Source organism: Pantherophis guttatus, chromosome 3 (assembly GCF_059756535.1).
Source record: "Pantherophis guttatus breed Tessera chromosome 3, ASM5975653v1, whole genome shotgun sequence".
NCBI classification, from domain to species: Eukaryota; Metazoa; Chordata; class Lepidosauria; order Squamata; family Colubridae; genus Pantherophis; species Pantherophis guttatus.
The window spans coordinates 207,100,284-207,116,989 of record NC_142065.1 but is presented as its reverse complement, the minus strand read 5'-3'; the positions used below and the strand labels follow the sequence as shown (position 1 = coordinate 207,116,989).

General features: G+C 43.6%; 1 protein-coding gene across 1 annotated transcript in view; it reads right to left on the bottom strand.

The window, feature by feature from the left end:
* The window catches only part of LOC148114965 (solute carrier family 2, facilitated glucose transporter member 7-like), a 70,944-nt gene that overhangs the window by 32,638 nt on the left and 21,600 nt on the right, over nucleotides 1-16,706 (bottom strand). The window contains exons 9-10 of the mRNA XM_087890915.1: nucleotides 11,982-12,054; nucleotides 11,737-11,864 (exon numbers count right to left, since the gene is read on the bottom strand). Coding sequence (XP_087747041.1) covers nucleotides 11,737-11,864; nucleotides 11,982-12,054 — 201 coding nt within the window. The remainder of the gene's footprint in view (nucleotides 1-11,736; nucleotides 11,865-11,981; nucleotides 12,055-16,706) is intronic.

Here is a 16,706-nt window from a genome sequence, read left to right as displayed (position 1 = left end):
TGGCTTGCCCAGAACTGTGCAGGTCACTGCATTTTGAAAATCTGAAACTTCTAGATACTCATCAAAGGCAACCCCCTGTATAATTCAGGGCATACATAAATGTGAGAAGGGAATTTTGATCCAGGAATGGATGCAATGGGTGTAGAACTCACAAATGTGCAAAAAACCCCACAACTGCCACCTGCTGCATAAGCAGGAGTCAGAAGTTCGGGACAAGCATCAGATTATGCGCCAGCTGTGTCTGGAGCAGTGCAGCCAATCCATGACCATTCTCCAAGACCCAAATAGCCTTGAACCCACAGCCAGGCCAACTTTCCAGAATTCAGTTTTAACCTGTTGCTCCCCATTCATAGCTCAACAACTTTGTGTTGGATTTAAATTTACAGACAAAGAATTAAAGGGAGACTAGTATAGATCTGCTGAAGAAGACTCCTGCAAGTCCCTTGGGCTGCAAGGCGGATCAAACCGGTCAGTCCTAGAGGAGATCAACCCTGACTGATCTTTAGAAGGCCAGATCCTGAAGATGAAGCTCAAATACTTTGGCCACCTAATGAGAAGGAAGGACTCACTGGAGAAGAGCCTCATGCTGGGAAAGATTGAGGGCAAAAGAAGAAGGGGATGACAGAGAAGGAGGTGGCTGGATGGAGTCACTGAAGCAGTCGGCGTGAGCTTAAATGGACTCCAGAGGATGGTAGAGGACAGGAAGGCCTGGAGGAACGTTGTCCATGGGGTCGCAATGGGTTAGAAATGACTTTGGAACTAGCAACAACAACAATATAGATCTATTTCAAGCTATTTTGCTCTCGTCAGCTAGCCATACCCATCTGGGATTCGAACGTGGGCTGCTTGCATCTTAGGTAGATGTATTAACATCTAAGTCAGGGGCTCTACTTGCTAAATAGCTTGAAATAGATCTATACTAGTCTCCCTTTATTTCTTTGTTGGCAATTTAAATTTAACACAAAAATAATTTGTCGTGAAAGTGACTGCCTGTGAAGGCTCCTGAATTGGGGTTGAAAGGTGAACGCAGAAGCAGCATGCTCTGTCCCATATTTGGGTAGACCAGGTTTAACATGAACAATGTGACACCGACCCCCATGGAACCCGCATCCATGACAAAGAAATTTCTTGAGAAAGCAGAGTAATAGGCTCATTTAAGAGAAGAAGAGTTGATCTCTAATCAAGGGAGAGATGTGTTGCTTAAACCAGGGGTCCCCAACCTTTCGGACCTCAGGGACCACTACATTCATAATTTTAAATCCCATGGATCACTAATATGATCTGCCTAATGACTGGCTGGGTGGGCATGGCCAACTCGATGTCACTCAGATCGAGGGGTGTTACACCAGCCTCTACTCACCCCTCTCCTGCCAGCCACTCCGTGCCTCCCCACCCAGGCTCCTTAGGGCGCCAAAAGGAAGCAGTTGTTGGAGCTAAGCAGCCACCATGAGAAAGAGTTGGCAAAACAGCTCAGTTCAAATTGGATCTAGCCGAGAGGGAGGCTCAGCAGAAGCACCTCACTGAGGACTAGGAGCATAGGCTTTCCAAGCAGAGGGAAGACCTGCGGGAGTGCAAGGCCAGATACTGGCACCTGGAGGCTCAGCAGGCTGATAGTTAGCTAGTTCCAGGCCATGATGCAATCCCACTGGAACAAGGCCCTCCGACTCCTTGCCATCAGTGGCAGTTCCCTCCAGCCTTCGCCCAAAGCCCCACACCAGGAGGCTGAAGCAGACCCCAAGTCGGAATTTCTGCCCCCCTCCAGCCCACACAAAGACCCCAAAGCGGGAGACTCTCTGCAGCAACACAACATACATTGCATGTATCTGTCCCAGGGGCCATAGTTTGAGGACCCCTGATTTAATGCAATATAAAAAAAGACCACCCAAATTTTCTCACGGACCACCAGTGGTCCACGGACCACCAATTGGTGACCGTTGGCTTAAACAACAACACCTTCTTTAAGACCATATCGGCTTTTCACGACGCTTTTCTTACCACTTCGGGAGAATAAAGAATCCATTCGTAGAACCCAAAATGCAAAGAGATCGCATAGCAGGCCAGCACACTGCAAACAAAGTACTTTGATACGTCCTAAGGGGGGGGGAAGGGAAATTAGCAGCTCTTGTGATGTCAGTTAAGGTAGCTACAGAGTTATAAGAGTCAATTACACAAGGCAGAGAGATGGGCAGGTGGACAGACAAACAGACAGACAATCTGAAAGTGGCATGACAGAAGGATGGTGGACAGAGCTATTGATTAGTTCTTAAGACTAATTTTGTTTTGGCTTTTTTTTAATAAGATGCATTTTAAATTAACTAAACCTTCCTTCCTTCCTTCCTCTTCCCTCTCTTCTTCCCTTCCTCTTCCTTCCCTCCCTCCCTTCCTCTTCCCTCCCTTCTTTCCTTCCTCTTCCCTCCCTTCTTCTCTTCCTCCTCCTTCCCTCCCTCCCTTCCTCTTTCCTCCCTTCTTTCCTTCCTCTTCCCTCCTTTCTTTCCTTCCTCTTCCCTCCTTCATTCCTCCCTCCCTCATTTCCTCTTCCCTCCCTTCTTTCCTTCCTCTTCCCTCCCTTCTTTCCTTCCTCTTCCCTCCCTCCCTCCTTCATTCCTCTCTCCCTCCCTTCCTCTACCCTCCCTCCCTTTATCCCTCCCCCCTTCCTTTCCTTCCCTTTTCTTCTTTTTCCCTGCCTGCCCTTCAAATTACGCTTTGTTCCAGAGAAATCCAATATTCTGTCTTCCCTAACTTTGTAAAATCCTAAAATTTTTTATCATGGTATCTTAGAGAAGTGAAAGATAGCCACCGTCAGGGATCACACATGTGCAAGTGAGCCTTGCATTTTAATCCACCTCTTTTCAAAGTGTGGTGCTCGTAATGCTGCCATCCCAGGAATTATCTATTTCAGGTTATATGAAACATTCTGCATCTATTAATGTTAATATCCCATGTTATATAATCTTGTCATATACCAACTCAGAAGTCTTGGATCTAAACATCAAGCTAGATAACTAATAATCATAAACCAGCAGATTAGACAAACTACCTTCCAAGCAGTCGTGACTTCAGACATGTCTTTCGTAGGGAGCAATCAGAAATCTGGACCACCTGTTGGGAAATGAGAGGATCCTTGAGAGACATTTGAAATATCCTTATACAGTAGGATTAACCTGCTCTTCGCTCTCTGGATTACTGACCTGCAAATTCTCCAATCTGGGTGGCCTCGTCAGTTGCAATGGTTGCATGTACACCTTATATTTATTTAGGATGTTTTTGAGTCAGTTTTTCACTCCTGGCCACTACCTCCTGGCCAACTCCCTGTAGTTTTCTTGGCAAGGTTTTTCAAAAGTGGTTTGCCATTGCCTACTTCCTAGTGCTGATAGAGAAGGATTGGCCTAGAGATCCTGGCCTAGAAACTAGGAGATTGTGAGTTCTAGTCCTCTGTGAATGCCAGCTGGGTAACTTTAGGCCAGTCATTCTCTCTTAGCTCACCTCACAGGTTGTTTTTTCTTGTGGGGAAAAATAGAAGGAGTATGATAAATGTTCACTGCCTTGAGTTACCTATAAAGTCATTAGACTTAGAAGAGACAGAATTGTCACTGCGTTTTTTTTGTATTTGTCAGCTGTGCTTGAACTCTAAGACTTACGGTAGCTGAAAACTCTTATCACTAAGCTACTGCGCATGTCCACATTCTTTCTTCCACATTCTTTCACTTTCTTCTAACTTTTTTTGTTCGCCTGCCAAAAGGTAAGACAGGAACGCTGCCAAGATGTAATCATTAGCTAGTAAGACTGTTTTTATTTCTTTATAATAAAATGTTTTTTATTAGAATATATCTTGGGTTTTATTTTCTTTAAAAAGTATACTCCAAGGAAAAGCCACGGTCCCGTCTCTAATCAGGTGCAATTACCCCAAAGGGATTAATTGCCATCCTGACAAGAATAACTTTATTGTCACTTTGAATGTACACTGATTGGCATGCATTGAAATGAAATTACGTTGCATACAGCCCTCAAAGAGTCACCACCTCTAATATAAACATAAACATCACAAGATGAGTAAACAAACAAACAAATAAATAAATAAAAAAATTATGCATGTAACCACATATATTATATGACACGGAGAACTAGAACACAGTCTAGTTCGGATGTATACATGTACATGGTGAGAGAAATGAATCTTGCAATTTTACCAGACAGATGGCCTAGGGAACAAAGCTGTTATAGAATCTGAAAGTCCTGCTACAAATACTTCCAAATCTCCCCCCAAGAGGGGAGCAACAGAAACAAACCCACCCCACAGGGTGTGCGGGGTCTCTGACAATGCTTTCAGCTCTAAGCACCTAGCGCTTATAAGCAGTATCCTGAATGACAGGAAAGAAGCTTCCTATGATCTTCTTCGCTGTCCTTACCACTCTCTGTATGGACTTTCTATCTGAGGCACTGCTGCCAACTGCTAATAAAAGTGGAACAAAAATCAAATCAAACAAATAAATTTGCCCAGCTTTGTGGCACACTAGAATTTACAATCTCCCAGTTTCTAGCTTGTTGCTTTCACCACTACATCAAACTAGCTCTCCAGCATGCACTTCAAATATTTTAAAAGCTACACACTGCATCTTTTGCCACTGCAAAGATTGTTGGAGGGTTTGGTCATTCCCTGCCATTTTAAGGGAATTGATCAATTCATTAATTCCCTTTTTTATCTCCCTATAATCCCTTAATTCATGGTAGAGTCAGATTACCCATGAATATTTTATTGAAGGCAGAAGCTGAGAAGAGGGCAAAAGCTGTTGCTTGTGAAGTAATTCTTCCCCAAATGTACCAAGGCAGTTAACTGTCACTTTGGCCATAATTGAATGGTTGTGAGCTTTCAATCAATCAGGATGGAGCTGGAAAGGACCTTGGAGGTCTTCTAGTCCAACCCCCTGCTCAAGCAGGAGAACCTATACCATTTCAGACAAGTGGCTGTCCAGTCTATTCTTAAAAAACCTCCAGTGATGAAGCACCCACAACTGGTTAATTGTTCTCACTATTAGGAAGTTCCTCCTTAATTCTAGGTTGCTTGATTAGTTCCCATCCATTGTTTCTTGTCTTGCCTTCTAGTGCTTTGGAAAATAAGTTGACCCACTTCCCTTCTTCTTTGTGGCAGCCCCTCAAATACTAGAATATGGCTATCATGTCACCCCTAGTCCTTGTTTTCTCTAGACTAGCCATACCCAATTCCTGCAACCGTCCCTCATATGTTTTACTCTCCAGGCCTCCAGCTGTCCATGTTGGTTCTTATGCTCTACTCTGTTATTTTTATTTTATTATTAATTTTATTCATTATCTTATCTTATCTTATTTATTTATTTATTTGTTTATATTTATATACCACCCTTCTCCTGAAGGACTCGGGGCGGTGAACAGCCAACAGATAAAAAACAAGAAATACAAAATTTAAAACAGTATTAAAATCCAATTAATTTAATTTGGCCCAAAATTAAAACACCCCTATATTAAAACCGATAATTAACAATTTAAGAATTAAAACAAATTAAAAGAGTTAGGCCAGCCCGGCTTGCTGGAATAAAAACGTCTTTAGGGAACGACGAAAGGTGCGAAGATCCGGGATCCACCGTATCTCTGGGGGCAGCTCATTCCAGACGGTGAGTGCCCCCACAGAGAAGGCTCTGCCCCTGGGAGCCGCCAGTCGACATTGTTTGATTGACAGCACCCTTAGGAGCCCCTCTCTGTGGGAGCGTACTGGTCGGTGGGAGGCTATTGGTGGCAGAAGGAGGTCTCGTAAATACCCGGGTCCTAAGCCATGGAGCGCTCTAAAGGTGGTAACCAATACCTTGAAGCACACCCGGAAGACCACCGGGAGCCAGTGCAGCTCACGCAGGAGAGGTGTTACATGGGAGCACCGAGTCGCCCCCATAACCACCCGCGCGGCCGCATTCTGGACCAGCTGGAGCCTCTGAGTGCTCCTCAAGGGGAGCCCCATGTAGAGAACATTACAGTAGCCCAGGCGGGATGTGACGAGAGCATGAGTGACCGTGCGTAAGGCATCCCGATCCAGAAAGTGACGCAACTGGCGGATCAGGAGAACCTGATAAAAAGCCCCCCTGGCCACAGCTGTCATATGCTCTTCTAAAGACAGCCGTGCATCCAGGAGGACACCCAAGTTGCGAGCCCTATCTTATCTTATCTTATCTTATCTTATCTTATCTTATCTTATCTTATCTTATCTTATCTTATCTTATCTTATCTTATCTATTAATTATAGCCTAAACTGAATCTCGTGGTTTTATAAATATTGTAAGTAAATAATCCCAAAGCTGCTGTTTTTACAAGAGGCAACTGGACTTTCTGGTTTTCTTTGAAGACATTTTGTTTCTCATCCAAGAAAACTCTTCAAAGAAAAAACAGAAACTCCAGTTACCTCTTGAAAAAAAAAATCACCACCTTTGAGACAATGACCTGCATGACTGAGGATCTCCATAGACATGTAAATAAATAACACACACCATGACCTAAAGCCCAAGGAATTAATCTTAAGGCAACCCTCTAAATTGCTCTTCCAGAGAAGCCCACCAAAATGAATAGGCCAAAGACCTAGACTTACCTCCCTTCCTTGTGCTATTGACTGGGAGACAAGTTCAGATAAGCCCTAGGATTTTCTTTGAAACAAAAGACCAGGAGTTCTAACATTTGCTCAGGAGCCAATCAGACAAGAGCGGTGACAAAATTCCGGGAATTACTGTTGACAGTTGTAAGTAGAAAGGAGCCTTAAATGGCTTGTCCAGGAAAGAGATTACGACAGCAAGGTCTTCTTGAAATAGTTTAGATGAGTTGCCAGAGAGAATTGAATCGCCAATTCTCCCCCGCTCCACTTGCCACCCTCCTTGATAAAGAGATGGCAGGGAAGGGAAGCAGCCAGACTGCTGTTGCAATTGGGGCATGTGGAGCAAGATGGGGTTCCTCTTGCCATCTTACCTGACTTCCAGCTTCATTGCCTGTTGTGTGCAGGGAAACAAGTTGTATGGTAAAAAAAAAAACTTCTCGAGAGTTCGAGGAAGTCGGACTAAATGGACTCGTGAGAAGTTTTTTTTTAACCATACAACTTGTTTCCCTGCATACAAAGGCAAGAAATGTGACAGAGCTGGAAGTCAGGTAAGACATGCATCTCACTTCTCCGCCTCCCCACCTGCCACCCCCCCTCAATAAAGACACAGGTGTGGACAGGGACAATTGGTGGAAGTTGTACGGGGAACAAAGTGAGTGCTGTGGAAAAGGGAGTCGGGCAGGCATAGGCTTTGGGCCCGCACCGCAACGATGCCTGGGAGGAAAAAGGGTGGGGGGGAGGGGAAGGGCGTTGGGTTTGCGCTGTTCCTTGAGTGCAGCAAGTCTGGAGGGCAATGCATGTGGCATCTGGGGCTGCCGAGGGTTGCCTGGTGGAGAGGCAGGAGCGGGCAGGGAGTTTATAGGTGAGGGGATGGATGCATGCATGGATGGATGGATGGATGGATGGATTGATGATAGATGGATGATGGATGATGGATGATGGATGATGGATGATGGATGATGGATGATGGATGATGGATGATGGATGATGGATGATGGATGGATGGATGGATGGATGGATGATGGATGGATGGGTGGATAGATGGGTGGATGGATGGATTGATGATAGATGGATGGATGGATGATGGATGATGGATGATGGATGATGGATGATGGATGATGGATGGATGGATGGATTGATGATTGATGGATGATGGATGATGGATGATGGATGATGGATGATGGATGATGGATGATGGATGATGGATGATGGATGATGGATGATGGATGGATGGATGGATGGATGATGGATGGATGGATGGATGATGGATGGATGGGTGGATAGATGGGTGGATGGATGGATTGATGATAGATGGATGGATGGATGATGGATGATGGATGATGGATGGATGGATGATGGATGGATGGATGGATTGATGATTGATGGATGATGGATGATGGATGATGGATGATGGATGATGGATGATGGATGATGGATGATGGATGGATGGATGGAAGATGGATGGATGGGTGGATGGATGGGTGGATGGATGGGAGGCAGGCAAGCTAGCACCAAGAATGCCAGGGAGATTCCCACCTTTGGTTGCCCCAGTTGCAGGGCGGTGGTGCGGTGCAAAGAGCAACAGGTTGCTTGTGTGAAGTCGCAGAAGATGCCGGAAATGAGTTTTTGTGATGCTTGTCATGCCAGTGCCACTAATTGTTAACTAATAACTAATTGTTAACTAATGTTAACCCATAAGTAGCGTAAGCACAAGAAGCCTTTGAAAACAACAGAAATGGCCATGCCAGTGCTGCTTGTGGCCAGACCCAGCCAGGAGAGTGGCCTGCTGATGAGCAGCTGGCCAGCGCTGCCCTAACATGTCCCGCCACCTGCCTCTTGGAGCAGGACTCTACAAGGCTTGTTGTACCATTGCATGAACGAACATCATTACTGCCACGAGGTTCGACATATTGGCACAGCCGTGAGTGGCAGGATGCCAGCTGTGCCAGTATGATGAAGCTGCAGTTTCTAGAGCTTCAATATGTGGTGGGTTTTTTGGGGGGCATCGTGGTTACCAAAACTGGATGCAATATTCCTAGCGTGGACTTAAAAAGCAATATAAATCAGTATTAATGCTTCACATGATATTCATACTATCCCTCTGTTGACACAGCCTAGGACTGCATTAACTTTTTTGGGCAGCTGCTGGCTCATATTTCAGTGGTTGCCCATTAGGACATCTACATTCTCCTCAGTTACTGCTATTGGGTCAGGTTCCACCTATTCTATACCAGTGCATTGGGGTTTTTTTTCTTGCCTAAGTGTAAAACCTAACTTTTCTCACCACTGAATTGTATGTTGTTGGATGGGGCCCAGTGTTAAAGTCTAGAAGTCTTGAACATTCAAAGACTCTCTCTCCTAAATCTGAAAACCTAACAGTTCCCTGAGAATGAGAAACAGAAAAAAATGCAAGCCATATTTGCAATGGAAGTCAATTCTGGGGAAATTGGAGGGTATACCATATTTTTCGCTCCATAAGACACACTTTTTTGTCTTCCAAAAGTGGATGGAAATGTCTTATGGAGTGAATATTGCCGAAGCCCCACCCAGCCAATGACCCCTACCCTTCAGCAGTTTTTGACATCCGTGTGTCCCGTTTTTGGCCTCTGCGCACCTTATTTTTGGCCTCCATGCATCCCATTTTTGGCCTCCACATGTTCCATTTTCAGCCTCCGTGCACCCCATTTTCAGCATCCACTCACCCCATTTTTGGCCTCCATGCAGGACTTTCATGGAGGTTGAAAATGGGGCGTATGGAGGCCAAAAACGGGATTCGTGGAGGCCGAAAACGGGAGTGTGTCTTATCGTCAGGTGCATCTTATGGAGTGACAAATACAGTACTTTGCTAAAATATTAGTCTAAATCTCAGCTAACTTGCTGGTTCTGAACCAGAAGGAATACTCTATAAATCAATCACACTGGACAGTTGAAGAAAAACAAGATTCTGTTTTTAATTCTGATTTCAAAGAAAATACATAAATAAACACAAGGGGCACAAAATTAGTTCAGAAGATAATGCCAGGCTCCTTTCATGCCTCATCTGTCTTGACATCGACCTTCCCGCTTTTCTGTCTTGCCATCATTTTTCTGATATCCTTTAAAGTCTGATTTTTGGTCTCTGGGATATACAGGTAGAAGAAAATAAAGAGTGCCACACAGAATGGACTGAAGATGAGTAAGGAGTATGATCCAAGTTCCTTCTATAGACATAAAAGGATATTTGTGGGGGGGGGAGAGAGAAATGGTTGTGGGATGCTTTATGTCAAAATACATTTTGTTCCTTATAATTTCTCCATCTTTCCTTAAACATCAGCAGAATCCACAGTGAGAAGCAGTGTCTCCGCTACTTAATTGGCAGTAACTAAGTTAATAAAGTAAAAATAGCAAATGGGAGGAGGGGGAAATATTTTACTCAAACTTCCTTGAACCCCCAAATAAGTTACCCAGACTCAATCCACACATCAAAGGAGAAGGTCTGAAAACATAAGTAGATTTAATTAAAACTGTCTCCTAAAAGAACTACATGTTCACCACAATAAACTTCACAGATGAGACGTACCTAGACATCAGTGGTGGGTTTCAAATTTTTTTACTACCGGTTCTGTGGGCGTGGCTTGGTGGGTGTGGCATAGCTTGGTGGGCATGGCTTGGTGGGCATGGCAGGGGAAGGATACTATAAAAATGCCATTACCACCCACTCTGGGGGAAGGATACTGCAAAATCCCCATTTCCACCTGATCAGCTGGGATTTGGGAGGCAGGGAATAGATGGGGGTGGGGCAGGGTTGAAATGCTCCTGGTTTGGACCGGATCGCTCGATCCAGTAGCGAGTGGTTCGGAGAACCGGTAGCAAAAATCCCTGTGCTCCCCTCCCCCCCCATGCCCAGCTGAGAAGCACGATCATCAAAGGCTGTTTTTTTTAACTTTTAAAAGCATTTTTTTCTACAACCTCTTCGGCCCAAAAAAATGCTTTTAAAAGTTTTAAAAAAAGCCTCTGATGATTGCACAGTTCAGCTGGAATCATCAGAGGCTTTTAAAAGCATTTTTTCTACAACCTCTTCGGCTGAAGAGGCTGTAGAAAAAAAATGCCTTTAAAAGCCTCTGGCAATCCCAGCTGAGTTGCCTGATCGTCAGAGGCTTCCAAAAGCATTTTTTTCTGTAAAAATAATGTTTTTAAAAGTTAAAAAAAAAAAAGTTGGCCATGCCCATCCAGTCACATTACCCCCACCACCACCAAGCCACAGAACCGGTAGTAACAAATTTTAGATTTCACCCCTGGGGCGGGGCCAGTCAGAATTTTTACTACCGGTTCTCCGAACTACTCAAAATTTCCGCTACCGGTTCTCCAGAACTGGTCAGAACCTGCTGAAACCCACCTCTGCTACACATGCCCATTCCCCTCTAGTGTTACATCTTTTTTACATTGTGGCGACCAAAATTGGATGCAGTATTCCAAGTGTGGCCTTACCAAGGCATTATAAAGTAGTATTCGTCAGCACTTCAACCTGCATTTACTCTAGTGCTGACATAAGAAGGAGAAGACCCTACTTATTTTCCCTGAAGATAATGTCCCCTAGGAGATGAGATGGGAGGGGGGACATTCCTGGGAGCTGAAGTACTAGATATGGGGAGAGTGATTTAGAAGAAGGCCAACGAGATGCCGAGAATTGGGGAACGGAAAGGGAAGGTTTGGGGACAGGAAGTCAGTGTTGATTTCTTCAAAGATTACTTGTTGGAAATGCAACTTATTTTAATTAAGATGACATTGAAACCTGACAGTATTAACACTTCACGTGATCTTAATTCTATCCCTCTGTTTATGCAGCCTAGAACTGTTTTGGCTTTTTTGGCAACTGCAGTACACTGCTGGCTCATATTTAAATGGTTGTTCACTAGGACTCCAAGATCCCTCTCACAGATACTACAATTGAGCAAAATACCACCTATACTGTACCTTTGCACTTTGTTTTTCTTGCCTAAATGTAGAACCTTACTTTTTTCACCATTGAATTTCATTGTGTTAGATAGCACCCAATGTTCAAGTCTGTCAAGATCCTTTTGTACCTTCAGCCTATCCTAATAAACTCTGCTTAATAAACCACACCATTTCCACTAAGCTTCAGAGTCACTCACCTTCATTTTACCTTGTAGCAATGTTAGGCAAATATTGACTAGGCAGTATACGGATCCTGCAATTGCAAAAGTTGATGCTCGTGCTGACTGAAGGAACAACTCCAGTGAAATTATTACTGAAATTACATCTTGGTAGAGAGAAAAAGATGTAAGTCACGGAATGTCCTTTCCCATTGATCAGGATCCTCTCTCCCCCCACCACCACATCCCTATCTCTTCCCAAAACTTGCATTTCATTCACTTACTTGGTCCTATGCTATATGCAGCAACGAAAACGACAAGCAGACAGACGCAGAATGAAGACCACACACTGGCCCTCTGTGGGAGAAAATCGGTCAGAATTGAGCAAAGCGTCTATGAAATTGCAACATTTGTTGGAAAGGAACATCCTAAAGATTGTCATGGAAAAAAATCCAATGAAAGAAACAAAAGGCAGCAACACAAAACAACAATTCTTACTTTGAGATCCAGAGATTGATTTTGCTAATGATTTGGAACATAAACAACTATCATAACACAACTAAATAACACAACTGACAGTAATAACCCATTGCAATGAGGTTCACTCACAGAGCTGGGTAAGCAAGGATCAGCTATAGGCCAGTGGCCTCGAACACATTCCTAGGCCTGTGGTTTATACTCTTCTGCACACATTTCAAAACTTACTTCCTTGTTCTGGTACATTTTGCAACCATCCTAGCTGAAAACTTTGGTTCATATCTCTTTCTTCTGGGGCCTGCTATCATCCATAGGCCTTACTGAATCTGATAGATCCGTGGTGGCGAACCTACGGCATGGTTGCCACAGGTGGCACATGGAGCCATATCAGTGGACACGTGAGCATTGCCGTAGCTCAGCTCCAGCATGCATGTGTGCACCGGCCTGCTGATTTTTGGGCCTTCCGGTTCCACCGGAAGTTGGGAAATGGGCTCTTTCCAGCCTTCGGGGGGCCTCCGGAGGTGTGGGGAAGGCCGTTTTTGCCCTCCCCTGGCTCCTAGAAAGCCTCTGAAGGCTGGGGAGGGTGAAAAGGGGGCCTACCGAGCCCACCGTGCCATCATGTGATAAAAGTGGGGGGGAGTGTATGTGCGGGGGTAGGGCGCATTGAATTATCGCTCCCTCCACTTTTGGCACACACCAGCAAAAAGATTAGCCATCACTGTGATAGATCAATAGGCCATATTTTCGTTTCCTTCAAAGTGCTTTTCCAAAAGGCAACTGGACTTCCTTGGTTTTCTTTTCTTTCTTTTGTTTTCCCCCTTGAAAACATTTCACTTCTCATCCAAGAAGCTGTTTGGATGAAAAGTGAAACAATTTTCAGAGAACAAAACGAAACAAAAAAAAAAATGTCAGCATTGGGACATCCATGACCTGGATGATAGAGAATCTCTGTAGTCGTTGGAAAGGATCTTTTGTCTTTTTCACTGGGAAAACCCTAATGTGAAATCATGTAGAAGAGAGACTGGCTGAGCCAGCAGGAGGAGTCCAACAGGGACTTAGTCTAGAATCTCTACATGGGCACAAGAGGGTGTAGTCTAACTCCCGGCCCCCCAAATGTTGTTGAACCTGATCTAGTCTGACCCCTATGCAAATCACCAGATTCCTCTGTTATAGACCTGAACAATAAAACAGCTAATTAAACTCTTCAAATGTGAATCTGGTTGTTTGTACCAGACAAATCACATCCAAGAGCTGAACGATTGAAGTAAGCAAATTTCTTGGGGGAAAGCTTATGTTCCTGTTTCCCTTCACCTTAGAGATCTTTTTATTCAAAATCCAGAGCATTAAATGTGGTACTGCTTCCTCTTTTGAAAAGACACTCTTTACCTTCAATTGACTGTAAAATAAATTCCTTCAAAAATGTTTCACAAGGGAAAAGAAATACAGTATGTGTGTGTGTATCTATGTATCTCTGTGTGTGTACACACACACACACACACACACACACACACACACACACGGAATTCTCATGAGCGGAAAAATGTGGCTTTCTACATATTGATTTGTAAGATTCAAAGAAGAGTGTCAGCGCAATCTTTAAGTGGACAGGCACCTTCAGGCACCTGTTTCTTTCCCCTCTTCCCACACTTCCATTAAACCTGGAATTATTCCAATATCAGGCTGTAAAAAAGAGGCAGTGGGAGATTTGTATTTCCAGACCTTTACGTTTCTGTAATGTAGACTTACAGTACAATAGAATTAGTTCATCTGAATAGAATAGAATAGAATAGAATAGAATAGAATAGAATAGAATAGAATAGAATAGAATAGAATAGAATAGAATAGAATAGAATAGAATAGAATAACAAGAGTTGGAAGGGACCTTTGAGGTCTTCTAGCCCAACCCTCTGCTTAGGCAGGAGACCCTACACCACTTCAGACAAATGGTTATCCAACATCTTCTTAAACACTTCCAGTGTTGGAGCATTCACAACTTCTGGAGGCAAGTTGTTCCACTGATGAATTATTCTAATTGTCAGGAAATTTCTCCTTAGTTCTAGGTTGCTTCTCTCCTTGATTAGTTTCCACCCATTGCTTCTTGTCCTGCCCTCAGGTGCTTTGGAGAATAGTTTGACTCCCTCTTCTTTGTGGCAGCCCCTGAGATATTGGAATATTACTATCCTGTCTCCCTTAGTCCTTCTTATCATTAAACTAGACATCCCCAGTTCCTGCAACCGTTCTTCATATATTTTAGCCTCCAATTCCCTAATCATCTTTGTTGCTCTTCTCTGCACTCTTTCTAGAGTCTCCACATCTTTTTTACATTGTGGTGACCAAAACTGAATGCAGTATTCCAAGTGTGGCCTTACCAAGGCATTATAAAGTGGTATTAACACTTCACGTGATCTTGATTCTATCCCTCTGTTTATGTAGCTCAGAACTGTGTTGGCTTTTTTGGGAGCTGCTGCACACTGCTGGCTCATATTTAAATAATTGTCTATTATGACTCCAAGATCCCTCTCAGAGTCACCACTATTGAGGAAGTTACCACATATACGGTACCTGTGTATTTTTTTTTCTTCCCTAAATGTAGAACCTTGCTTTTTTCACCATTGAATTTCATTTTGTTACATAGTGCCAAATGTTCAAGTCTGTCAAGATCCTTCTGTATCTTAAGATGATCTTCTGGAGTGTTGGCTATTCCTGCCAGCTTGGTGTCATCTGCAAATTTGATGAGTTCCCCATCTATCCCCTCGTCCAAGGGGATGAAGATGTTGAAGAGCACTGGGCCTAAAACAGAGCCCTGTGGTACTCCACTGCATACTTCCCTCCATGCAGATGCAGTTCCATTGAGGACTACATGTTGAGTGAGGTTGGTCAGCCAGTTACGAATCCATCTGGTGGTGATGCTGTCTAACCCACATTTTTCTACTTTATCTAGCAGTAAGTTATGGTCTACTTTATCAAATGCTTTACTGAAGTCCAAGTAAATTATATCGACAGTATTCCTCTGGTCCACTAATGTTGTCACTTTGTCAAAGAATGCAATAAGATTAGATGCAGTTCCATTGAGACTATACCTTGAGTGCGGTTGATCAAGTATTTTCTATCTGGTTTACCCAGGAGAGCTGGCATCAATCTTATTATTATTATTGTTTATTGTTTAAATTTGTATACCGCCCTTCTCCCGAAGGACTCAGGGTGGTGAACAGCCAAAATTAAAATACATATAATATAAAATTTAAAATAATTTAAAACAGAATTAAAGCAAATTGGCTTCTCAAAAATTAAAACTCATTACCCTTAAAATAACCCATTAAAATTTTAAGCCAACCAGCTTGCTGGAATAGGAAGGTCTTCAAAGCTCGACGGAAGGTCCGGAGGTCCGCGATCAGTCGTATTCCTGGGGGTAGCTCATTCCAGAGGGTGGGTGCCCCCACAGAGAAGGCTCTCCCCCTGGGGGTCATCAGTCGACATTGCTTGACCGACGGCACCCTGAGGAGGCCCTCTCTGTGGGAGCGAATTGGCCGGTGGGAGGCTATCGGTGGCAGAAGGTGGTCTCGTAAATAACCGGGCCCTAATCTTAGTGGAAGAAGTGCCTCTTTCCTATTATCAGTGGGGATGGAAAGCTTCCAGTTGTGGTGCTGATATGCCAACTATTAAACATATTTTGCAAGATTGCCTGTGACGCGTATGCTCTGGTTCCCTAGAAGGTATGCACAAAGCAACTCCAGAGGCAATTGCCTGGATAGTGGAATTGGACCTCCAGTTATGAGGCTACTGTCATACCCCCATAGGCGTTTTGTATATAATTACGTGGATTGTGTGCATATGTTTACTTCTCTTCTGTCATGTTCTCATCATACGCTAAATAAATAATAAGCATCTCTTTTTTTTTAACCAACTGATCAATTTAGGGTCAGGTCCTTCCTAAATTTCTTTCTCTGACCATTAAGCAGATGAGGGCTCCTCACACTGTTATCTGATCATTTCCTAGCAACTCAAGGCCATTCTCCTGCATCATTACAATGGGAGTTTTTGTTTTTTTAAAAAAGAAATTTAGGTAGTGAAAATGCTGCAAGTTGATAAAGTTATAGCATAGTTGGAGAATTCGAAAGGGCATTGAAAATGAGCATTTGAAATGTGGATTTACAGACAGCTGTTACATATAAGCTGGGTTGATGAAATCAGAAATGAAGAGGTGATAAGCCGCCTGGGAAAGCAAAGGGAAATCAACAAAGCCATTAAACAACGAAAGTTAGGATATTTTGGACATGCGATGAGACACTTGGAAAAATATGCCATACTTCACTTAATCCTCAGCTGGCGACACCCAGGGGGAGGGCCTTCTCTGTGGGAGCCCCTGCCCTTTGGAATGAACTGCCCCCAGAAATTCGTAAAATCTCTGATCTCCGTGTATTTCGCTGTGCCCTCAAAACCATGTTGTTCCGCCAGGCTGGACTATCAAGGTAAAGATTTTAATTGGGTTTTAAAATATGGGATTTAAAATTTGGGGTTTTAAATTGAGCCTA